The sequence below is a fragment of the Megalobrama amblycephala genome, linkage group LG9 (genome assembly GCF_018812025.1).
Source record: "Megalobrama amblycephala isolate DHTTF-2021 linkage group LG9, ASM1881202v1, whole genome shotgun sequence".
NCBI classification, from domain to species: domain Eukaryota; kingdom Metazoa; phylum Chordata; class Actinopteri; order Cypriniformes; family Xenocyprididae; genus Megalobrama; species Megalobrama amblycephala.
The window spans coordinates 5,422,186-5,448,100 of NC_063052.1; the positions used below are offsets into that span (position 1 = coordinate 5,422,186).

The following is a 25,915-nucleotide window of genomic DNA, read 5'->3' on the forward strand; positions in this document are numbered from 1 at the left end:
TCAGAAGGCCTTTATTAACCTACTGGAGTCATGTGGATTACTTTTTTTTTATGGATGGATGCATTATTTTTGACGTCAAAACGTGGACCCCATTCACAACCTTTATAAACCTTGGAAAATTAAGTACACTGCCCTCCAAAAGTTTGGAAACGCCTTTGAAAAGTGAGGTTTTGGACAATATTGGCATGAATCCTTTTTAATTCGTGATAATTTTGCACTGATAAGGGACAACACAAACTACGAAAACATATTTTATTATATAAACAGTTTATATAGGCTATAGAAAAAAACTTACTTTTTCGATTCATCAAAATATCCACCATTAGCAGCTATCTGACCTAAACTGGGTTCTAATTGGTTCATTGTATTCTAAACTTAATTGGCAATCAATTGTTGAAGCTATTAAGGTGTGCTGACCCAAAAATCTTTTACAAACCTGGGCCAAGTTTAAACCAGTAACCAGGCATCACAGCTGCGGGGCATGTCTGACTTTGACATGTATATATTGCCATTATTATGTAATCAAAATGAAAATTATTATTGCTGGTCTTCAATGATAATGTAAAGTTACTGTAATGTATTTGGACCAAAAAAATGATAAGGATTTATGCTGATATCATCCAAAACCACCACTTTGCCAGGGGTGTTTCCAAACTTTTGGAGGGCAGTGTAGCTATATTTTTAAATATGTCTCCGATTGTGTTCGTCTAAAGGAAGATAGTCATATACACCCAGGATGGCTGAGTAAATCATGGGATAATTTTCATTTTTGGGTGAACTATCCCTTTAAGTGATGTGAACTAGAACTAGATCAGCTCTGGAACTACTGAACATGAACACTCCCTGGATGGACAATGCTACTTTTCCTCCTTTGCTGGCTTCTGTCCAGTATAAAGGAGTGTATTTTAGGACAGAAAACAAATATTTCCTCTTGAGGATGAGCAAATACATCTTGCAAGGTCAAATGAATAGACTAGCGCGCAATATTGACAGTGTATACAGGAGGAGGGGAGAACCCCCGTCCGTCCAGCAGTGATTTCTCATCCTCCCCGCTTACGTGCTTTGACTCCGCCTCTCCACTGTCCCTGCCTCGCGCTCACAGTCTCACTGCCCCTCTCCAGAGCAGCGGACGGAGCCCACCACCATTCGTCGCTGCTGCTGCTGCTGCTGTTGTTTTCCTGTGCTGATCTACTGATATAATGGCTTCCGATGGTATGGATGAACGATCCCCATTGTTGTCAGCACCGAACTCGGGGAATGTCACGCCCACCGCACCCCCGTACCTGCAGGACTCGAACCCGAGAGGTAAATGTGGGTTGTGATTTACGTAGGAGTGCTGAATCATTTAGGGCGGATAGTAGTGAGCACTGATATGTAGCAGACTGCAGCCCATTTAATGTGATACATTGTCAGTAGACGACAAGGAATAACAGCTCAGAGGATCGTGCCTGAAGAACGGGCCTCAATCTTTCAGATATTGCCATCGCAGCCTCATGTGATGGGTACATAATGTTGTATTCCTGGAAAGGGGCACATTTTGTCGAATTTAAAGCTAGTTAGTAAACAAACTGCTTTATAGGTCATTAATCTATACACATTTGTCGGTCGACTGATACCGGTTCAGCCGGCTGCACATTTGTATGGATATTTCGAGGTCGCTGCATTTAAGATGAGGCAATTGACATTTAGCTTGCAAGAGATGTTTTGCTTCATTCATAGACCTCTATCAGTACCATTTCTCATTGTCTTATAGGCCCAGACCAAATTATATGTGGTCTATAAACATATAAAACATTATAAGTGATAAAAATACTTATTTACTCTCTATCCATAAGACGCAATGCTAAAAGTAAACAAAAAATGGACGAGGAAAGATGCCATTTCACGATTTGGTTTGCAGATAGACTGTAAAGAGTGCTGTTTTTGTTTTTGAACTGATGTTTTTATACAGCCTACATATTTATACTGGTAACACTTTCTTGTACAATGTCCTTGTTACACGTTACATGTACTTACTATGAAAATAACAGTAAATAATTGCAGGCAATCCTAAACCTAACCCTAAACATACACCTTTAAAAATAAAGGTTCCTAAAGGAAGTTTTTGCAATGATGACATTGAAGAACTAGTTTGGTTCCCCAAATAATCTTTTATTAAAAGAACCACTTTTTCTTAGTGTGAAGAATATAATCTAAATTTTTTTTTTTTTTTTTTTCCACTATCAAGAACCTTTTGTGAAATGGAAAGTTTGAAATGGATGTTCTTCATGGAAACATAGATGCCAATAAAGCCCCTATTTTAAGTGTTAATTAATATTACTCAGTACTTATTTGTGTAATTACACTGTAACAAAGCCACCTTAAAAAATGTAACCGTAATGCTTTGGTGTATAGACATGCAGGCATGTCCGCCCAAGTGTAGGGTTTCCAATAAGTGATATTCCTATAGACTTTTACCCTTGCTTCCTCTAATGATGAATAATTAGTTGTGTATATGATTGTGAGGCTGTAATGAGAAATCAAATCAAAGTTAAACAGACAGGTCCACCTTTTGCAAGTCTGAATAATCTTTTAGGAAGCCAAGCACATGTGATGGTATATTTTACATACTATAAACATTTCTTTAAATATTTAATAGTAAAACAAGTTTTGTGTGGTGGGCTGAAAAAATGAGGGCCCTGTGAACAGAAGTTCTCTCCGGTTTCTAAACAACTGATAAATAAGACCCCAAAGACACATTCATGAGGAAATATGGGTGTCAGATTTCCAAATGGACCCCTTAAAAAGGATTTTACATGATTATATGATTTTTTTAATAACTGACAACTTGAAGATACTAACTAATGAACTAGCTGATATAATGCTGACATATAGGCCTAGCCTATGTGTTATAATCAAATACAAATTACTTGTTGGCATGGTTATTGGCCCATTACTCATGATCTCAAAATGAACAAACGCCTCATTACTAAACAGTCAAATCTGTCAACTTTGATCTTTTGTAAATCTACCCATACTGCACTTCCTGATTAGCAGAACAAGATTTACATTTTTACTGTAATGATCCTCTTACACTTCGTCTCATTATTCATAATGCCTTTATTACCGTACCATGATCAGGTGATGTGGAGGGCATAAACTATGCGTGCTAATGTACTCCAGCATTATTATCTGCCCTAGTATTTCAGACCCCTGGATTACAGTTTCTTTCACTGCTTTTGACCACAGCATTCACTCACGGAGTCCATGAGAGGGATTAACTTGGCCTGTTGAGGGAGGGACTGCTGAGTCTGTGCACAACATTGCTTAGTGTGCTGAGATTGTTGTTTATTCTGCAGTTGCATTCGGAAGCCAAGCCAAAGATACATTTATTGGAAACAAACACCTGTATGCATCAAACACTATAAGTATAGAACTGTGTTAGTTACAGTCTGCAAGCTCTAAAGGGTTAGTTCACGCAAAATTTAAAATTCTGCCATTAATTACTCATGTCGTTCCACACCCGTAAGACCTTTGTTCATCTTCAGAAGACAAATTAAAATATTTTAGATAAAATCCGATGGCTCAGTGAGGCCTGCATTTCTAGCAAGACAATTAACACTTTTACATGCCCAGAAAGCTACTAAAGATGTATTTAAAACAGTTCATGTGACTACAGTGGTTCAACAAGTGTATCAAACTGCCAAAGTCATGTGATTTCAGTAAACCAGGCTTCGTCATGTCATAAGTGTTTCGAAATTTCAATGGTTCACCACTGGGGGGTGTGACTTTGGCAGTTCGATACACGCTCCGAACCACTGATTCGAAACAAAAGATTCATAAAGCTTCGAAGCTTCATGAAGCAGTGTTTTGAAATCGCCCATCACTAGATATTGTTGGATAAAGTCGCTATTTTGTGTTTTTGGCACACAAAAAAAGTATTCTCGTTGCTTCATAACAATAAGTTTGAACCACTGTAGTCACATGAACTGTTTTAAATACATCTTTAGTAGCTTTCTGGGCATGTAAAAGTGTTAATTGTCTTGCTAGAAATGCAGGCCTCACTGAGCCATCGGATTTTATCTAAAATATTTTAATTTGTCTTCTGAAGATGAACAAAGGTCTTACGGGTGTGGAACGACATGAGAGTGAGTAATTAATGACAGAATTTTCATTTTTGGGTGAACTAACCCTTTAATAATGATCTATGTTCTTAGAAATCTGAGTAAGGGTAGAACAAAGGATAAGAAAGAGCGCTGACCTTGTCTGAATGACTTTCACTGAATGAGTTTTGTTTTAGTGATATGTGATCAGTCCTCTGAGGCGAAAACCAGACCAATTATTGCTATCTGCTCTAGTAGTGATGTCATGTCATTTCTGCTAGGACCTCGCAAGATAAGCAAAAATTAGCTAAGTGAAACTCTTGAAGGTCTAGGGATGGGCAGGAAGAGAGTTTTCTGAGTCTAATTTGAGATGGATCTACCTCTAAACGTCAGATTCTTTCTGTGATTGGTTACGTTACCTGTCAATCAGATAGTGTGCCTTTGTAAGTGGGTGATTGATCAAATTTTATTGTCAGTTATCATTTTGGCTTTCATCATTTATCAGGATAAAATAATTCCGCATTCCTTTTCACAATGATGCTCTCATTTTGTTATAAATCCAGTGCACCCCTTTCCTTTACAACAGTGTACTTGTTCCGCCCTAAAAGCACAAGCTTACTCCCTGCCCTGCCAAGTTCAACAAATGTGCATAATGTTTCCAGAGCCAGTCATGTTAAACAACTGTGATCTCCAAATACATTATCCGTTGCTAACGTTGGCAAGGAAGACCATTATGATTAAATTGGTTGGCATTGGATTTACAAAATGATATCTTTAGTAAAAATTTGATTCTATCTCTAACTCAAGCTATTTAATAACATGTGGAAAGAAACTTTGAAGTCTCTTGGGATTTGTGAAGATCTCAGCTCGTAGCATTAATGTTGACGACTGGAAAATAAGATCACACACCCCTTTTTATTTGAATATATATATTAGTTATTATATATATATATATATATATATATATATATATATATATATATATATATATATATATATATATATATATATGATAGTGTTATAATGAACATATTGCACATTTGTATTTTAATTTTTAATTCTTTTTAAAATTTTATCTATGGTATGTACAATGCCAGCCACAATTTTAATTGCTGTAGAAATTGTTAAAATACCAATAAAAAAGGTGGGGGGAAAAACAAAACAAATTTGTGATCTTAATATTGACCAAAATAATCATGATTACAATTTTTTGCCATAATCGAGCAATGCTACTTGGCCTAATTGATTAGTAAGGACAGCTAGTTTTTCTGAATGTTTTTCTTTTTAATTTTGTAATACCTTTATCAGTGATGCTTTAAAGAAGATGAATTAACGATGCAGCTCTGTGGACAGAATTGGAGTGTACTGTTCTTAAAGTCACAATGACATCAAACTTGACCATTATTGTTTTTTTAATAGAATATTGCAGTATTTAATATAAATGAGTTATCTGTGCACATCATTATATATATTTTTTAAATATGCCCTCGTAATCTTTAATCAAAATAACTTCCCCTTCCCACTCCCTCTTGCAGCGACATCTCTTCTCTGATGATGTGTTAACTGGCGTGAGGGCGGGACAACCTGTCACTCACATGACATCACAGCAATAGCAAACCACAATGATCCAATCGATTCCTGATGGACAAAATCAAGCCCCGCCCTGCATTTTTTCTTTTTTGAGAAGCCGTTTCACTTGGATATACAGCACAATATAGAAGAAAAGACTAAACTTAAGTTCCTTTTCATGCTGACTTGAAGCATACTAAATGTTCTACTGATATTTTTTAATGTATCAGTCTTTATTGGATATTTAATTGTTCATGTTCATTTTCTTCTGTTTTTATATTTTGTTTTTAGAATTTACCATTATTTAACATTCACTTAAAGTTATTTTTAAAATCACTAATAATTTAATAACACTGTTAAATGTAATCTTTAGCAAATCCCAAAATAAATATCCATTTTTCATAACTGTACATTGTAATGTTGTGATGACTAAATTCACTTTTAAATTCACATTTAAAATTATTTTTAATTGAATCAAACAATAGTACCATACAGAATATCGGCTATTTATCAGTATTGGGCAGAATTGTAATATCAGTGCATCCCTAAAATAATGTCGTTTTGCACATTATTAATACAGCCACATGTTTAGATGATTAGAGTAAAAACTAGAACAAGTTTACTTGCTTATGGATTTTCTCTTTCAGTTAACATATTCACTATTGTCAATGCATGCTAATCTCCCCTGCACATGGGACGCTCAACGTCTCTCTGATTTTTTAACATGATAGGAGACAGAGAGGGAGCTGCAACAACAGCTGGCCGCAGGCTGCAGGGTTGGGAAAAGGCCTCTCAGTTTACAAACAGTACAGGCTGGTGTCAGAAAAATGAGACCTGTGCTTCTGCCTGCCCCTGGAGAGATGGTATATGCTATATTAGTGCGAGGATATGTGCTAAAGGATATGTGCTAAAAGTCACCATGAAATTAAAATTGACAATTCTTGTTTTTAAAGCTGCTGTCCGCGATTTTTGTCCCTCTTGCGAGTAATAAACAGAACTGCACGCATCTTGCGGAGGAACATTTTTAGCCGGAGCTACTTTTCTCCGTGTATGTCTATGGCGAGTCACGCAGTTACTGTGATACTCTGCGGCGGGTCCTACCAGTCCGGTCTGAAATAGTCAGAATATAAACACTTATTATAAGTGTACCATAATGATTCAGGATAAGACAAAAACACGGTTTGGAAAATTGATTCATGTTGTATATTCTCATTATATAATTTTTGTAAATTTTTAACACAAAAAAATTTGCAGACTGCAGCTTTAATGAAATATTGCAGTATTTATTATAAATGCACAGCATTTTTTTCTAATTCATGTGCCCTCGTAAACTTTAACTCTTTCCCTGCCATTGATGAGTTTTTCCGGCAATCTGTGTTTTCACTGTTATACGATACAGGCGCTTTTACAGATATTTTGAAATAGTACAGCATTCAGATCTAAAAACAAGCGAAGAAGAAGATTTGCGTAAACCACAAGGAGTGGATAGAAGTTGTTTATGCATAAGTAAGCTAACTTGATCACCAAACATTCAACAGCATATAAATCAAAACTGCCTAACATTACGGAGAACTTAATATTATTACGGAGAACCAAATGTTATGAACCCATGAAGAGGTATACTTTTTGTTCAAATAGTTTTTTTGATGAACTTGCATTCAAGTGTTGATAAAATAAGAATGAATGAAGCTAGATTTTTTATTATTATTATTTAAAGGTGCCCTAGAACTTTTTTTAAAAGATGTAATATAAGTCTAAGGTGTCCCCTGAATGTGTCTGTGAAGTTTCAGCTCAAAATACCCCATAGATTTTTTTAATTCATTTTTTTAACTGCCTATTTTGGGGCATAATTAGAAATGAGCTGATTCAGGGTGTGTGGCCCTTTAATTGCTTGCCTTAAACAACATAAAAAAAGTTCAAACAGCTAATATAACCCTCAAAATGGATCTTTACAAAGTGTTCGTCATGCAGCATGTCTAATCGCGTAAGTACAGTGTTTATTTTGATTGAGTTTGAGGCTGTGCTCCGTGGCTAACGGCTAATGCTACACTGTTGGAGAGATTTATAAAGAATGAAGTTGTGTTTATGCATTATACAGACTGCAAGTGTTTAAAAATGAAAATAGCGACGGCTCTTGTCTCCGTGAATACAGTAAGAAACGATGGTAACTTTAACCACATTTAACAGTACATTAGCAACATGCTAACGAAACAATTAGAAAGACAATTTACAAATATCACTAAAAATATCATGTTATCATGGATCATGTCAGTTATTATTGCTCCATCTGCCATTTTTCGCTATTGTCCTTGCTTGCTTACCTAGTCTGATGATTCAGCTGTGCACATCCAGACGTTAATACTGGCTGCCCTTGTGTAATGCCTCTATCATGGGTTGGCATATGCAAATATTGGGGGCGTACATATTAATGATCCCGACTGTTACGTAACAGTCGGTGTTATGCTGAGATTTGCCTGTTCTTCGGAGGTCTTTTAAACAAATGAGATTTATATAAGGAGGAAACAATGGAGTTTGAGACTCACTGTATGTCTTTTCCATGTACTGAACTCTTGTTATTTAACTATGCCGAGGTAAATTCAATTTTTGAATCTAGGGCACCTTTAAAAGCAGAGGTTCCAACGCTATCTCACGACCAGTTAGTGCGTATTTTACGAGGTGGCTAATTCGTACGAAGTCACTGGTACAAACTCATACGATTTGTCTAAACCCCAGTGACGGGTAGGTTTAGGGGCGGGGTTAGGGGTAGGTAATTCGTACGAATTCATACGAATTGGGCAACTCCTAAAATGCGTACGATTTAGCAAAAAACGTACAAATTCGTACAAGTGAGGTCATGAAAGTTTTGCCAGGCCTAAAAATGCAAACTTAGTAATAATATTACCAATTTTAGTGTATTTTTGATCGAACAAATCTTAGCAACAATTTACAAAATTGCAATTTAAAACAGAATAAATAACTTTTAGATTTTTCTACTCAATTAATGATATTTGGAATAATATCATATAATAATAATAATACAACCTGAACTGATTAGGACAAATTTTTAACTTTTTACATATGATAAGATCACACTTCTTGGACACACTATGTGTTTTTGGTATCCTGTAGCAGCACGTAAAGAGATTGATGATCCCGACAGCTGAATGAGGTCATTGGGGCAGAGCTGCTGTCAGTTGTTTTTGCTGTGGTGTCACATGTTCAATATGGCTGCAGTATGACTGTGTTTTTGCCGGTGTGATCTCAGAATGAAAAGTGACAGACAGCAGGACGAACATGTCTTAATTTCACCCAGAATAAGCAGCAGGGAATGTCATGGCTGAACCCTGGATTTCGGTAATACTAAATACAAGGGTAGACTGAGTGCAGGGTTTGGCTGATCGCCCAGATATTTTACAGTGGATGTGAGAGAGTAATTGAAAGTGTGAGTAGGATGCACTTACTGCTGAACACAATGAATCTGCATTTCTGCGTCCTTTAGATGGGATTTCAAATGAGGCACATTTATAATAGAAATTTTACAGATTATATCTCAGCGCCGACCAGAAAGACAAGAATGCCTTGATTCATTTTTACGGTTCTGTTACTCAGCAAAATAATTATCACTGCTTATTACACTGGAATACTTGATTCTGATTGGTCAGTCATGGCATTTCACAGTCAAATGTTGTATAATGTAATTTCATGCCCATTTATTTACACATTTGGTAAATAGCCAAATAATAATGAGGAATAATACATGGAATAATGGATCTGAGGTCATTATGGCAAAATAAACCTCTTAAGGGTGATGCAACACCTGATCACCCTGTCTGGGTTTATTTTGCAATAATGACTGGCTACATTACCAAACCAATAGTACAGCATTTAGTCTTTGCAGTATCTTGCACTACTCAAGTTAAAAACTGTCACAAGTTGGTAGGGTCAGTTATGCAGACTAACTAATATTAAGTGACTAAGTGAACCAACAGATTTAACATACAGTACCATCAACTTAGTAGTCATGCAACACTGAGCGACTAGTTTTAAAGACTGCGTGCTGGTTTCTCTTCCTCTGCAGCCGAATTACCTCCACCCTACACAGCCATTGCCAGTCCAGATGCAGGGGGAGTGCCTGTCATTAATTGTCGAGTGTGCCAGTCTCTTATCACTCTGGATGGCAAACTCCATCAGCATGTGGTGAAGTGCACCGTCTGCAATGAAGCTACGGTAAGAGAACGCCAAATGCAGCTTGAGCTTAGTCATGCACAGCTTTAGTCCTTTATACTTTTTTGTTTTTAGCTGTACTAGGGGTGGGAAGTGTGATTAAAAGCCTGTATCTCAACTTAATGAGTACTTTTATGGTAACATTTTATGGTATTATAGTATATACTGGAAATTCAATAAAGAAAAATGCTGTGTATATTAAAGAACCAGGTGGTAGTGCCTATTTCTGAATAATCCAGTAAATTAAATATTTTACTAATGGAATGTATGTCAGGGTTCTGCTTTGGTTTTGTTTAGTTTTAGTGTGTTTTGGTTTCGTTTGGTTCCTGCTCAATATTTTCCGTAGTTTCTAATTAATCCAGCACCTGTTTCTGTTTTAGTTCATTAGCTTTCCCTGGTATTTAAGCCCTTAGTTTCCCTCCATTCTTTGTTCAGTCTTGTGTATGTTAATGTATATTTGCTGTATCTTTCTCCTAGCATATCTCTTTGTTTAATAAATAGCATTTTGATTCATCTTTGATTTGTGCGTGTATATACAGTACACATTACAATGTACACTGCTTTTCAAAAGTTTGGGGTCAGTACGTTTTTTCAAAGAAATTAATACTTTTATTTTTCAAGAATGCACAATTTTTGTCAAATATATAAAAAATAAAATCACCACAAAATATTAAGCAGCATTGATAATAATAAATGATTTTTGAGTTGCAAATCAGCATATTAGAATGATTTCTGAAGGATCATGTGACACTGAAGACTAAAGTAATGATGATGAAAATTCAGCTGTGCCATCATAGGAATAAATTACACTTTAAAATATATTAAAATAGAGAACAGTTATTTTGAATTGTAATAATATTTCACAATATTACTGTTTTACTGTATTTTTTGGTGATCAAAAGAGTAAATTTTTACAGACTCCAAACTTTTGAATGGTAGTGTTGATAGATGTAAAATGACAAATGAATGTTAATATCACATTATAATACACTTAATTTAAAAACAAAAGACTCAAAACAGACATTCTAAAATGGATTGTCTTAGCACAAGCTGACTTAGTAGCTGATTTATGCACATGTGACCACACATCAGTTAATTATGGCATAATTTGACAGATACAAACTAAACTCTGCTTCCTGTTATACCTATCAACCATAATAAGTTCTTTCTCATCTTTTTGACATGTCTCTCAGGCAGACCTGATGTCTGGGCTGCTTTCATATCCACATCAAAAAAGTTACAGTTTTGGCAGTATTTTTGCCACTGTTTGTGTTGATAAAATAAGTTTTGAGTCTGGGCATGAATCCAGACTAGACACAAGCTTTAGTGGAGGTGAAGTTTATCAGTGAATAATGATTTCATTTCAGCATGTTCCTTACGCAAAGTAGTTATCACTATCCTTTTGACTGCTTATCCAGCCAAAGTCAATATCAGATACACAATATAGTCCTCACTCACAGAGCTTAAGGTGATTGTATTTGGATGAAAGATCCACGTTCATAGCCATAAGTGTTGTGTGCTCAAGAGGGCTGAATTGCAGTGTAATTGAATTGTCTGCATGAGAAACACTTTGCTGTGGATTCTTAATCTGAACTGCAGAGTCACATGATTAACATGTTTTAAGGCCTGTTCTTAAAGTGTCATCCGCCACTTTAAGGGGTGGTTTTGTTATCTTGGAGGGGGAGGGGGGGGAGCTATGCCCATATTCATTATATAACTGTCACTTGAAAATGTGGACCTAATTATACATGTTGCATTACATTAAACCTTTAGCTTGTTTGGTTCAGAATCCGATGTTTCATAAATTCCTATGCAGACCTGACCTTACTAAGAGGTATCAGTAAAAGGTTGCTCTGTCTAGATACATTAGGGCATCCTTTGGCTAGTCCCTATAATAATAGAATTATTCAATATATAAAGACTTGTTGGTTTCTTGCAAAACATGCTTAAACAAGAGGGTATGTAAGGTGAAATACAGGTTTTAGCAAGGCTAAGATTTATTATAGTAAAGCATTATATTAGAATTATATTACATTTGATTGTTATCTTGCATATTGCGTGATCCCTTTTGAAACATGATGTATCTGTTTTTTAACAGCCTATAAAAAATCCACCAACAGGAAAGAAGTATGTTAGATGTCCTTGCAACTGCCTGCTAATCTGTAAAGACACGTCTAGGAGGATAGGATGCCCTCGGCCCAACTGGTAAGTGTTAAAGACACACTTCAGAGGGTTGTTTAGTAGGTATGTGTTATGGGATCTGCAACAGTATATTACCGCAGACATGTATTACCATAAACGCTCAAACAAGTAGTGCTTGTTTTGAGTTTGAATGTCTAGGGGATTTTACTTGGTAATGTCAAAACATTTCTCATGCTTTTGCAAATCGGTCTGAACATTTATAGAATTATTGTAGTGAAAGCCAGACATACTAAATAATAGTCAGATTTTTATTTTTTTTTTAAAAGAAACTGTTTAACCTTTAGACAATATATAAAATATATGTTTTTTACTGAAGTATCATATTTTTCTAGTAGAAATTTTTTTCTAGAGTTTTTTTTATTTCTCTAGTGAACTAACATGCTGTGGACACTAAATGACTTGCCTGAGGTAAATGTAATGCTATGTGTGATATTATTCTCAAGCTGTTTGGTCCCACTTTATATTAAGTGGCCTTAACTACTATGTACTTAGATCAAAAAATAAGTACAATGTACTTATTGGGTTCATATTGAATTGCAAAACACTTTTGCTGATATTGAGGTGGATACGGGTAAGGTTAGGGAAAGCTTTGGTGGTATGGGTAGGTTTAAGGGTAGGGGTAAGGGTTAAGGGATGGGTCAACAGTGTAATTATGAATGTAATTACAGAAATTAATTACAGATGTAATTACATGCAGGTGTTTTTAAAATATAAGTACAATGTAAAAACATTGTATGTACACAATAAGTGCATTGTATCAAATGATTAATTAAAATGTAAGTACATAGTAGTTAAGGCCACTTAATATAAAGTGGGTCCAGCTGTTTTATTCATGTACTTCCGCAGTTGGAACACTGGTTTCTAATTATATCTATCCATAGATCGTCTTCTTCTGCTCTTTTTCCTGTTGTGGCGGTTAGCAAACAGCATTGCATTACCGCGCACTCCCGTTTGGGATTAGAGTGTGGATCGCCTGTGACCGTCTATATTTGTCGTCTATCTGCATGCACCGAACCGTAACGATCATACCGTGACGGTTCGGCACGAATACGTGTACGAATACATTACACCTCTACTAAAAAGCTTTTTACTTGCTAAAAAAGTATAAACTATCGATCAGACAACAGAAAGCATGTACAACAGGTTTTTCAGGTTTGATCATGTTGATCGTTTTGAGGCCTTAAAATGTGCAAATCATATATGATACAGTAGGCTTTATTGGGTTAATATTAACAAACACTTTGTTACAAATATGTAGAAAGTGAAAAACTGACATTGTCTCTGTGGGCCCCCAGCAGACGGATCATCAACCTGAGCCCTGTGATGGTGATCCCAGAGGAGCAGCCCGCCCAGCCAGCTCTACCAGTCCAGCCTGAGGGCATGCGTGTGGTCTGCGGCCACTGTGGCAACACATTCCTTGTACGGTCTCACATCTTTATGTTAATATTTAATTTCTGACCTACAATAATGTTGCTTGAAAGCAGAGATCTGTTAATGCATTTATTCTACTATTCAAAAGTTCGGGGGTCAGTAAGACTTTTCTTATGTTCACCAAGGCTGCATTTACACAGTTCAAAATCCATGATAAAACATTGACATTAACTGTCTTCTATTTTAATATATTTTAAAATGTATTTTATTCCTGTTATGGCAAAGCTTTTCAGCAACCATTACTCTAGTCTTCAGTGTCACATGATCCTTCAGAAATCATTCTAATATGCTGATTTGCTTAATATATTTTGCTTAATATTTTTAAGGAAACCATGGTCATTTTTTTTTTCAGGAGTCTTTGATGAATAAAAAGATTTTTTAATGTCATTTTCAATTTATTGCATCCTTGCTGAATACAAGTATTAATTTCTTTCAAAAAAATCGTACTGACCCCAAACGTTTGAATGGTAGTGTATATGTAGAGTTTTTTAGTGCACATGTTCTTAGTGTCCTGTGATGCCCCTGCTGTATAGGGCAGCGATGATGAGTGGTCCCAGTCTGCCTCAGGCCTGGCTATTCGCGGCCCCTCTGATCTTTTCAAGGTCCTAATACACTGCCACCTTTTTAGTCGGTGGAACCGACAAAATGACAAACTAATTAAAAATAATAATAATAATAATAATAATAATAATAATGATAATAATTCACATGGTTCCAGGGCTCCAGACTGAAATTAAAATGCTTGCAAATGTGACTAAAAATTTAACTGTAATTTATAATATTTTTTTTTTTATGCAACAATAAATAAAAAAAATAGGAAACTTCATCCTTATGCAGTTTTTTCAGCTATTATCACGTTAGAGTCAACCCAGCAAAAAGCACAGCGCAAGACATGATGTTTATGTACAAATTAATCATTCATATGACCTTTGCTATTTAAAGGTGCCATAGAATGGAAAATTGAATTTACCTTGGCATAGTTGAATAACAAGAGTTCAGTACATGGAAATGACATACAGAGTCTCAAACACCATTGTTTCCTCCTTCTTATGTAAATCTCATTTGTTTAAAAGACCTCCGAAGAACAGGCGAATCTCAACATAACACCGACTGTTACGTAACAGTCGGGATCATTAATATGTACGCCTCCAATATTTGCATATGCCAGCCCATGTTCAAGGCATTACACAAGGGCAGCCAGTATTAACGTCTGGATCTGTGCACAGCTGAATCATCAGACTAGGTAAGCAAGCAAGGACAATAGCGAAAAATGGCAGATGGAGCGATAATAACTGACATGATCCATGATATCATGATATTTTTAGTGATATTTGTAAATTGTCTTTCTAAATGTTTCGTTAGCATGTTGTTAACGTACTGTTAAATGTGGTTAAAGTTACCATCGGTTATTACTGTATTCACGGAGACAAGAGATCCATCGCTATTTTCATTTTTAAACACTTGTAGTCTGTATAATTCATAAACACAACTTCATTCTTTATAAATCTCTCTTATAGTGTGTAATGTTAGCTTTAGCCAGGAAGCACTATCAAACTCATTCAGAATCAAATGTAAACATCCAAATAAATACTATACTCACATGATCCGATGTATGCATGCAGCATGCATGATGAACGTTTTGTAAAGATCCATTTGAGGGTTATATTAGCTGTGTGAACTTTGTTTATGCTGTTTAAGCCAGTCGCGAGCTCGGGGAGCAGGGAGCGCGAGGAATTAAAGGGGCCGCAGCCTGAATCGGTGCATTTATAATTATGCCCCAAAATAGGCAGTTAAAAAAATTAATTAAAAAAAAATCTATGGGGTATTTTGAGCTGAAACTTCCCAGACACATTCAGGGGACACCTTAGACTTATATTACATCTTGTGAAAAAACGTTCTAGGGCACCTTTAAACTAATTCACAATCGTATCAGATTGGAATATATTATACTAAATACAACACCTCATTTATCTAACACAAAGGGATAGTTCACCCAAAAATGAAAATTCTGTCATCATTTACTCACCCTCAAGTTATTCCAAACCTGTTTAAATTTCTTTCTTTCCACACAAAATAATATATTTTGAAGAATGTCGATAACCAAACATTTGATGGGCCCCATTAACTTCCATAGTATTTTTTTTCCATACTATGGAAGTCAGTGGTGCCCATGAACTGTTTGGTTACCCATATACTTCAAAATATCTTCTTTTGTGTTCAGCAGAAGAAAGAAATTTAAACAGGTTTGGAACAACTTGAGGGTGAGTAAATGATGACAGAATTTTCATTTTTTCACTTTCAAATGAAAATTAGCCCAAGCTTTACTCACCCTCAAGCCATCCTAGGTGTATATGACTTTCTTCTCAACGTATTCAACGTACGAAGAAAGTGTAAAACTATTGCAGTTCAAAAATCTTACGCCTTCCCTATTCAACTTACGGAAAAGGTGTAACTGACTCAACGCAAGTTTTCACTTTCTTCATAACTTGAATATGGAAGGTGGTCTGGCGGAAGCTAGATATTTTACTTCATAACTCGTTAAATATGGATATTGTTTTTACACAAATGCATTGCTTCATAAGGCCTTTATTAACCCTCCGGAGCCATGTGGAGTACATGTTTATGTGGATGGATGTACTTTCTTCAGCTCATACTCATTGATCCCGTTCACTGCCATTATAAAGCTCGGATGCATCAGGATATTTATTAATATCGCTCCGATTATGTTCATCAGAAAGGAGAAAGTCATATACACCTAGGATGGCTTGAGGGTGAGAAAAGCTTTGGCTAATTTTCATTTGAAAGTGAACTAATCCTTTAAATAGTCATAGTCTATACTGAATCTTCCTTTCATCCACTGACTGTTAAAAACTAAAGTAAGAATCTATGTACTCAATGAACTTAACTTCTTAACTTCTGATTAAATTAAATTCTGTAATTTGTCAACTAAAAAAAAGTCATTAGGTGCTAAATGTTTCATTTTAGTCATTTTTTGTCTGGAGCTTTGTGACTCAAATGAACATAACTCCTTTTGGCCTATAGAGGCAAGATGCAGGAACTGTTATAATCTTAAAGAATTCTTGCTTTTTTCAGGATTCAACTGCGTTTTGCCTTTGTACAGGGTTAAATCCACTAATTATCCTAATTAATTCCAGTATACATGTAAATTTATTCATTGAAATCACATCTAAAAGATTTTCTAGTAATTTGAATCATTTGTCAATAGCCATTTGAACTAATATTTGAATATCATGCACTGACCCCTTGAATCAAGTTTGGTGTCGATTATAAAATGAATTGATTTGTGCTGCTTTGCCATGCTGTGTTTGCTTACTCCAGAAATAACTTTCTTCTTATCTTCTCGTTTTTGCAGTGGATGGAGCTCCGATTCAATACGCTGGCCAAGTGCCCACATTGCAAAAAAATGTGAGTTGCCATCATTTGTCATATTCTTTGTACGTCAAAAATGCAATGTCTGTGGCAAAACTCCACCGACGATGTGCCGTTCTCAGGAGAAATGTCATAAATCTCAATATGCCATGTGTGTTACTAGCCGGAGGTCAGGATTGAGTTTGTACTGGGCAGTTTGTAGAAACTGAAAGTAAATAAACCCTGGTGAGTTCCAGTTAGAGAGGGAGGCGATGTGATGCCAGTCTGCCAGTCACTTGAGAGAGCGAACACATCATGCTGACATACTGAAACATGAGCCCTGCACGCTAGTGACGCTGCAAGGGAGAGTTATGACAACAGATGTCGCGGCACACGTGAATGGAGCCGTGTCCACAGTCTCCCAAAGCAAATCGTAGATTTCCACTTGAATGCAGAGCATTTGAAGAGCCAGAGAAGGAGATACAAGCAGCAGAAGGAGAGAAATTAAGTACCTTAAGCTATCTGGTTCGTTGTGATTCCAGAAGAATGTTTGAAAATCCCATCACATGAGAGGCATGTGAAGGGTCATGGTAAGACTTAATGGGAGTCAAACAGGAAAAAGAGCAGACCATGTGACTCAGTGACGCAGTTCTTTTTTGACTACAAGCGTTTGTTGGGCTGCTTAACCAAGTGAGATCTTACATCTGAAAGGCCGTGCATGCTGAAGACCAACTAATTTGTTATAGCCTAATTTATCAGTTTTTCTCAAATTATATTTATGGTTTGGTTCAACCCTCAATTTATTATTAATTCAAATATTTATTTTCCCAAAGACAAAACATTTATACAAAGTAAGAAGATTATTTATTATATAATAAGACCATATCATATTTACATATTCTTTCTTTAGATATAAGCCAAAATGTTACTCAATGTAGGTCAGTATATAATTTTTTGGTGACACTTTAGCTTAGTTCCAATTCTCACTATTAAAGGGTTAGTTCACCAAAAAATGAAAATTCTGTCATTTATTACTTACCCTCATGCCGTTCCACACCTGTAAGACCTTTGTTCATCTTCTGAACACAAATTAAGATATTTTAGTTGAAATCCGATGGCTCTGTGAGGCCTCCATAGGGAGCAATGACATTTCCTCTCTCAAGATCCATAAAGGTACTAAAAACATATTTAAATCGGTTCATGTGAGTACAGTGGTTCAATATTAATATTATAAAGCGACCAAAAAAACAAAATAACAACTTATTTAGTGATGGCTGATTTCAAAACACTGCTTCATGAAGCATCAGAGCATAAATGAATCAGTGTATTGAATAATGATTCAGATCGCATGGCTGAAATCACGTGACTTTGGCGCTCCGAACAGCAGATTCGACACGCTGATTCATTTATGCTCCGATGCTTCCTGAAGCAGTGTTTTGAAATCGGCCATCACTAAATAAGTCGTTATTTTGTTTTTTTGGTCGCTTTATAATATTAATATTGAACCACTGTACTCACATGAACTGATTTAAATATGTTTTTAGTACCTTTATGGATCTTGAGAGAGGAAATGTCATTGCTCCCTATGGAGGCCTCACGGAGCTATCGGATTTCAACTAAAATATCTTAATTTGTGTTCAGAAGATGAACAAAGGTCTTACGGGTGTGGAACGGCATGAGGGTGAGTAATAAATGACAGAATTTTCATTTTTGGGTGAACTAACCCTTTAACTAGTTGCTTATTAGCATGCATATTACTAGGATATTGGCTGTGTTCTGCATGACCATATCCCTTAATCCTTCCCCAACTACCTTACTAACTATTAATAAGCAGTAATTAGGAGTTTGAGGCAAAAGTCGTAGTTAATAGTTAATAGTCAATAGTCAGAATTGCACCTTAATTTCGCAAAAACTAAATTAGCTATAATATGAAAGTAGAATTTTCACTTAAGATAAAACTAAAGCATTTTGTTATTCAGTGTTAGTTTAGTTTGCTTTCTATAAATAAAGACAACTTAACCTTAAAGGGTTAGTTCACCCAAAAATGAAAATACTGTCATTAAGTACTCACCCTCATCAGTGTTGCCAAGTCTGCGGTTTTCCCGCGGAATTGGGCTACTTTTACACTGTTGCCGTGGGTTGAAGCGACTCCAAATAACATGATATTTAGCCCCTGAAATGTGAATTTTACAAGGGGTCTTACGGGTTCATCCAAACCCGTAAGACCTTCGTTCTTCTTCTGAACACAAATTAGTCACTTATGGACTTATGGACTAGTGTTGTGAAAAGTACCGACTTCGGTACCTATCGGTACTGAAATTTTAAAAATGTGACGCTTTGAGCGCTGTTGAGCGGATTCGTAAACATCTCTGATTGGCCATTGTGTTGACGCGCTCATCGGATATGCCTGTGATTGGCTACAATGATCAACGCGTGGGAGCATTTGAAAGCACACGGAAGTGTTTGAATTTGAAAGCATTTTGAAAGTGGGAGCGCGAGCGATTGAAAGCAGGTGTCTAACAGTGGACCGATCCGCGATAGACGCCTGCTTTCAAACGCTCCCGTGTGTATCTGTGTAAGCGCTTTAGTAAAGAGATTAATTGATGACTATTTACGTTTTTACAGCGTTGATCATTGAAGCCTATCACAGACATATCCGATGAGCCGTGAAAACAACGGCCAATCAGAGATGTTTACGAATCCACTCAACAGCGCTCAAAGCGTCACATTTTTTAAATTTCAGTACCGACTAGGTACCAAAGTCGGTACTTTTGACAACACTATTATGGACTATTTTAACGATGTCTTTAGTACCTTTCTGGGCCTTGAAAGTGGTGGTTAAATTGCTTTCAATGGAGTCAGACAGCTCTTGGATTTCATCAAAAATATCTTAATTTGTGTTCCGAAGATGTGTCATAGACTTTAAATAAATGGTTTCACTTTTTCAGTGTAATTTTCAGACTAGTTTGGATGTTGGCTTTCCTGTGTAGTACCCATTGAATACCTCCTTCCATCCGTCTGTTTTCCAAACTGCTTTTCAGGGTCGCAGGCATTTAATAATTCCTGTGTACAGAGCCTGATACAGTCCAATAAAACAGCCGCTTTAGGTTTGTGGTCTGTTTAAAGCAGCACTGGTACTAAGCATTTGTGCTATCTTTGTCTTTAGATCTTCTGTAGGCAGTGCTCTACCCAGAAGGCGCTGCTGTGCCTACATTACAGTAGGAATGATCTGCATTTTCATTGGTATCGGTTTAACGGTGAGTATTGTTCATTTTGTTTTTGTTGCTTTAATTTCTGATGCATTCTCTACCGTTCAAAGGTTTGGGGTCAGTATTTTTTTTTAAAGAAATGTATACCTTTATTCAGCAAAGATGCATTAAATTGATCAAAAGTGACAGTAAAGATTTTTATGTAACAAAATATTTCTATTTCGAACAAATGCTGTTCATTAAAGGACCCTGAAAAATTGTATCATAGTGTCCACAAAAATATTAAGCACATGTTTTCAGCATTGATAACAGGAACAAATGTCATTGTAAAATATAATAAAATAGAAAACAGTTATTTTAAATTTTAATAATGTTTCATAATATTACTGTTTTTACTGTATTTTTGATCAAATAAATGCAGCTTCTTTCAAAAACAATAAAAAATCTTAGATAGATAGATAGATAGATAGATAGATAGATAGATAGATAGATAGATAGATAGATAGATCTTTTTCTCTCTTTTTTATTTCAACTTATCTCTTCCATCCATATTTTAATGATGCAAAAATGATAAAAAAAGAAAAGTATTATGAAGAAACAACAAATGAAAACATATAATAAAACACATTTTGATGCAAAAATATGCAATATATTTGTTTTATAAAGTCAAAGAATATAAATATTTTATTCATATTAGCACACTGCATAATAATAAACTGCACCTGTCATGTGATTTTGTTCCCAAAAAATGTGTTTTGGTGGTTTAATGTGAGGAGTTCTCCACTGTAGTTTCATCACATGACAGTATAATAATAAATACAAAATAATAAACATAATAAAACCTTCCTGGATACACTTACTTCCACTCAGTCCATTTTCCCCGTACGTTTTCTTTAGTAACAGTTTTATTTAAATCACACTTGTAAATGACATCATGGTCAGATGATCATTCTCAGAGTTTGATTTAAACCACATATTATATTGCAGTTCCTAAAAGAAGTTACCAGCCACTCGAATTAGCACTTGGCAAGCGTCCATTTTGGACTCTGGATATGAACCATTAAACTATGTTTGTTTGCTCATCACAAATTCCTGGTGTTTTTCCTCTCAGGTGGGCACTCAGGACTTTGCCAGGCGTTACCACGCTACTTACGTGTCCTGGGCCTTCGCATATCTCCTGGGTCTCATCTGTCTGGTACGAGCCTGCTATTGGGGAATGATTAAAGTCAGCTATCCAGAGAACACCTTTGCATAGACAAGACAAAGCGTCCATCCTTCAAGTCCTTTAGTGTTTGTTTTTCTCTTGATCTGAACAGGTTAACCGTTGGATGCTTAGTCCTGTTACAAGAGTTTAAGAATCCAGGGGATTTAGGTACCTTCAAATGTTTTCAGATTGAGTTATTGATTAGCTCTTATATTTCTCTTACTGATTTGAACCCGCAATATGATTACTTGAGGAATTAAAGTGAAATCAGTGATTCTTAAACTAGAAAAATAATATGAATAATCCATTTGTGGTACGCCTCTTGGATTTGTCACGGTGAGTGGATATCGAACATATTTTACGTACTGCATTTTGTTACCAACTTGACCAAAAGAGATGATCTTTTATGAACAATTTGCCCATTGCACTACAATTTTATGCAATTCTTCTGTTGGTTTGCTGCTAGTTACCACACCTGTTGTGAGCTGAGAGATGTTATGTTTAGAAAGCCTGCCGGCACCCACAGTGGCACTATCCGTTATTTGAAATGTTCAGATATATTTAACTGTTCTTAAAATCCTGTGCCAACATTTTTTGTTGTTTAGTATCTGTTAGGGGATCTCCCTCTGATGAAATTTTGCAGTATTTCCAAACCCATTTTGGCCGCTCAAACTCACTGTGAGCAATAGTCATGCATTTTTTGTGGCTTTAAAAGAAAAACAGCATGTACACAGTTACTGGACCTCTAAAACGAATATTCCGGGTTCGATACAAGTTAAGCTTATTCAACAACACTTGTGGCATAAGACTGATTGATTAGCAGGGTTGAGGAAAGTTCATTTTAAAAGTAATGCATTACAATATTGCGTTACTCCCTAAAAAAGTAACTAATTGTGTTAATTGCTTTTTATGGAAAGTAATTGTGTTGCATTACTTTCCCATTACTTTTTCTCATCTGGGCTGAGCTGTTTGTTTGTTTGTTTGTTTGTTTGTTTGTTTGTTTGTTTGTTTGTTTCTCTCAACATGTGGACAGGAGAGCTGTCAGTCAATAAATGGGAGAACAAAGGAATTTGCGTTATTTATTTGAAAAAGTAACTCAGATATTTTGTTGTAAATTTCAAAGTAATGCGTTACTTCATTAGTAATCTGGTAAAAAAAAGTAATCTGATTACGTAACTCGTGTTACTTATGTTACTAAGCCATAATTATGAGGTCAAAAGTCAAAATTATGACATACCAAGTCATTATGAGATAAAAAAAAAATTGAATTGACATACCAAGTCATAATCATGAGATATAAAGTTAAAATTATGACATACTAAGCCATAATTATGAGATCAAAAGTCAAAATTATGATATACCCAGTCACTGAGATAAAAAAAAAGTCAAAATTGACATACTAAGTCATAATTATGAGATCAAAAGTCAAAATTGACATACTAAGTCATAATTATGAGATCAAAAGTCAAAATTATGATATACCCAGTCATTGAGATAAAAAAGTCAAAATTGACATACTAAGTCATAATTATGAGATAAGTTAAAAAATGTCATTCTAAGCCATAATTATGAAACAAAATGTCAAAATTATGACATAATGTCATAATGACTGTCATTATAAGAAAAAAAGTTGAAACTGACACTTTTTATGTCATAATTTTGACTTGGTATGTGATCATTTCGACTTGGGGTATCAAAATTTTACTTTTTATGCCAAAATTATAACTTTCAAGTTCAAAAGAATAACATTCATTTAAAAGTTTTTTTTTTTTTTTTTTTTGTAATAATGTAAAAGACTTCACTGTCACTATTGGTCAATTTAATACATCCTTGCCAAATAACAATATTTAAAAAATCGAAATGACCCCAAACTTACTGTACTACTCTTTCTGTGTTCAATTTTACAACTTCATTGCCATGACAATGTAACACCTAAAACTCTTTAATATGCTTTAAAAATGCTTTAAAAAGCTCAAATAATACACAATTTTTAACTTAAGAATTAATGAATTAATTGGCCCCATTGACTTCCATTATAAGTGCCTCACTATAACCTTGATTTTTGCTGTTTTTCTTTTTAAGAAATCAAGGGAAGAGTCAAAAATCTATATTTTTGTGGTAATCAACATTACGCCACAAATGCTGTGGATTGACCTTAACTTGTATTGAACCCAAAATATTCCTTTAATTTCACTCATTGATCGGTAATAATGACACTTGGTGAATGGGAAATGACGTGCATGATTTAATTTGATTCTTTTGTACTCGGAAGCAGTGTTTTATTAGTCTGTTACTGACGGGCACAGTGGAAGTGTTACGCCACGTGTCTAGTGCTCTTTCCTGTGTGTAGAATGTAAACGCCCCACTGCTACCCGCCTAATTCCACAACTCACTACATCCTTGCTAGTATTGCTGTAGCTTACATTTACAGTAGTTCTGTATTTTGTCAAGACAAATGGAGATAACTATACTATCTAAACTTGTTCTGAATGTGACAAGCCAGTGAAGTCCTTGTACATAGGAAACTGAGCACATAAAGTCTGTAGATCAAGTTGGAATATGGCTTGGGTCTTTTTAAAACAATAATTTCTCAATAAAACAGAAAAATATTCCAGTGTGATGCTTTGTACCAGCTTGATTTAAATTGTAATTTTATTTTTGGTGTATAATCTCAAATATGATATTTTTTCATTTCACAATAGTCTTCTGATTTCTATGGAAGCCACAAGAAAAAAAATTATGCTTTGGTAAATCATAATTATGATTAATTTATGACACGTCATTATGAGATTTAAAAAAGTTGAAATTGATATATGAAGTCATAATTATGAAAAAAGTTAAAAAGTTACAATTATGACATTCTAAGCTAATTAGTAGATAAAAATGTAAATTATGACATACTAAGCCATAATTATGAGATAAAAATGCAAAATTATGACATACTAACTCATAATCATGAGATATAAAATCAAAATTATGATATACCAAGTCATTATTAGATTAAAAAAAGTCTCATAATGAGACTAAGTCATAATTATGAGATAAGTTAAAAATGACATTCTAAGCCATAATTGTGACACAAAATGTCAAAATTATGACATACCAAGTTATTATGAGCTAAAAAGTTGAAATTGAAATACTAAATCATAATGATTTTTATGTAATAATTTTGACTTAGCATGTGATCATTTCGACTTAGGGTATCATACATTTTACTTATGTTACGACTTTCTCATAATTAGTTAAAAAATAATAAAAAGTTAAAAATATGACATTCTAAGCCATAATTATGAGACAAAAAGTAAAAATTATGACATACCAAGTCATTATTAAATAAAATTGACATACTAAATCATAATGATTAAGTCATAATTATGACTATGTCATATGTTTAACTTAGTATGTGATAATTTTGACTTAAAGGGTTAGTTCACCCAAAAAAGAAAATTCTGTCATTTATTACTTACCATCATGCTGTTCCACACCTGTAAGACCTTCATTAATCTTCGGAACACAAAATAAGATATTTTAGTTGAAATCCAATGGCTCCATGAGGCCTTCATAGGGAGCAATGGACATTTCCTCTCAAAAGATCCATAAAGGTACTAAAAACTAAATTTTTTTTCATGTGAGTACAGTGGTTCAATATTAATATTATAAAGCAACGAGAATATTTTTGGAGCGCCAAAACAAACAAAATAACGACTTATTTAGTGATGGACGATTTCAAAACACTGCTTCAGGAAGATTCGGAGCACAAATGAATCAGTGTATCGAATCATGATTCAGATCGCGTGTCAAACTGCCAACGGCTGAAATCACGTGACTTTGGTGCTCCGAACCGCTGATTCGATACACTGATTCATTATGCTCCGATGCTTCCTGAAGCAGTGTTTTGAAATCGGCCATCACTAAATAAGTCATTATTTATTTATTTTTTGGCGCTCCAAAAATATTCTCGTAACTTTATAATATTAATATTGAACCACTGTACTCACATGAACTGATTTAAATATGTTTTTAGTACATTAATGGATCTTGAGAGAGGAAATGTCATTGCTCCCTATGGAGGCCTCATGGAACCATTGGATTTCAACTAAAATATCTTATTTTGTGTTCTGAAGATTAATGAAGGTCTTACGGGTGTGGAACGGCATGAGGGTGAGTAATAAATGACAGAATTTTCATTTTTGGGTGAACTAACCCTTTAAGTGTCCAAATTTTTACTTTTTATGCCAAAATTATGACTTTCTCATAATTATGACACTTTGTATGTCATAATTGTGTCTTTTACCCCCGGTTTCACAGACACGGCTTAAGCTAGTCCCAGACTAAAATGCATGTTTGAGGTGTTTTACCTGAAAGTAACTTGCACCGACATATCTTAAAATATGTCACCGCCATTGTTTTGTCTCAAGATTCACACATGTAATGTTTTTTTCTAAGGCACATTTATAAAAGCTACTTAAATGTCCTAATTGAACTAAGACCTAATCCTGGCTTAATCTAAGCCCTGTCTGTGAAACCAGGCCTTCATCTCATAATTATGACTTAGTATATTCAAATTTCAACTTTTTATGTCATGATTATGATTTACAAAAGCATAATTTTTTTCTTATGTGGCA

At 35.1% G+C, this 25,915-nt stretch overlaps 1 protein-coding gene across 2 annotated transcripts; it reads left to right on the plus strand.

The window, feature by feature from the left end:
- Positions 1–1,054: 1,054 nt before the first annotated feature.
- pip4p2 (phosphatidylinositol-4,5-bisphosphate 4-phosphatase 2) lies at positions 1,055–21,637 on the plus strand. 2 transcript variants are annotated; one of them, XM_048201310.1, is made up of 8 exons: positions 1,055–1,305; positions 9,730–9,878; positions 11,974–12,080; positions 13,373–13,496; positions 14,042–14,110; positions 16,882–16,934; positions 20,044–20,134; positions 21,198–21,637. In XM_048201310.1, the coding sequence occupies exons 1-8, from the start codon at positions 1,200–1,202 to the stop codon at positions 21,339–21,341; spliced, it is 843 nt and encodes a 280-aa protein (XP_048057267.1). In that variant the 5' UTR covers positions 1,055–1,199; the 3' UTR covers positions 21,342–21,637. The 2 variants fall into 2 exon arrangements, with proteins under 2 accessions (XP_048057267.1, XP_048057268.1); XM_048201311.1 differs by lacking the exon at positions 14,042–14,110 and having other exon boundaries at positions 1,057–1,305.
- The last annotated feature ends 4,278 nt before the right edge of the window (positions 21,638–25,915 follow it).

Excerpts from the sequence above, each read along its gene's own strand:
- pip4p2 (XM_048201310.1), top strand. The coding sequence starts at position 1,200 with ATGGCTTCCGATGGTATGGATGAACGATCCCCATTGTTGTCAGCACCG. Across the intron at positions 9,879-11,973 it reads CCGTCTGCAATGAAGCTACG|CCTATAAAAAATCCACCAAC; the intron begins GTAAGAGAACGC and ends GTTTTTTAACAG. Across the intron at positions 16,935-20,043 it reads TGCCCACATTGCAAAAAAAT|ATCTTCTGTAGGCAGTGCTC; the intron begins GTGAGTTGCCAT and ends CTTTGTCTTTAG.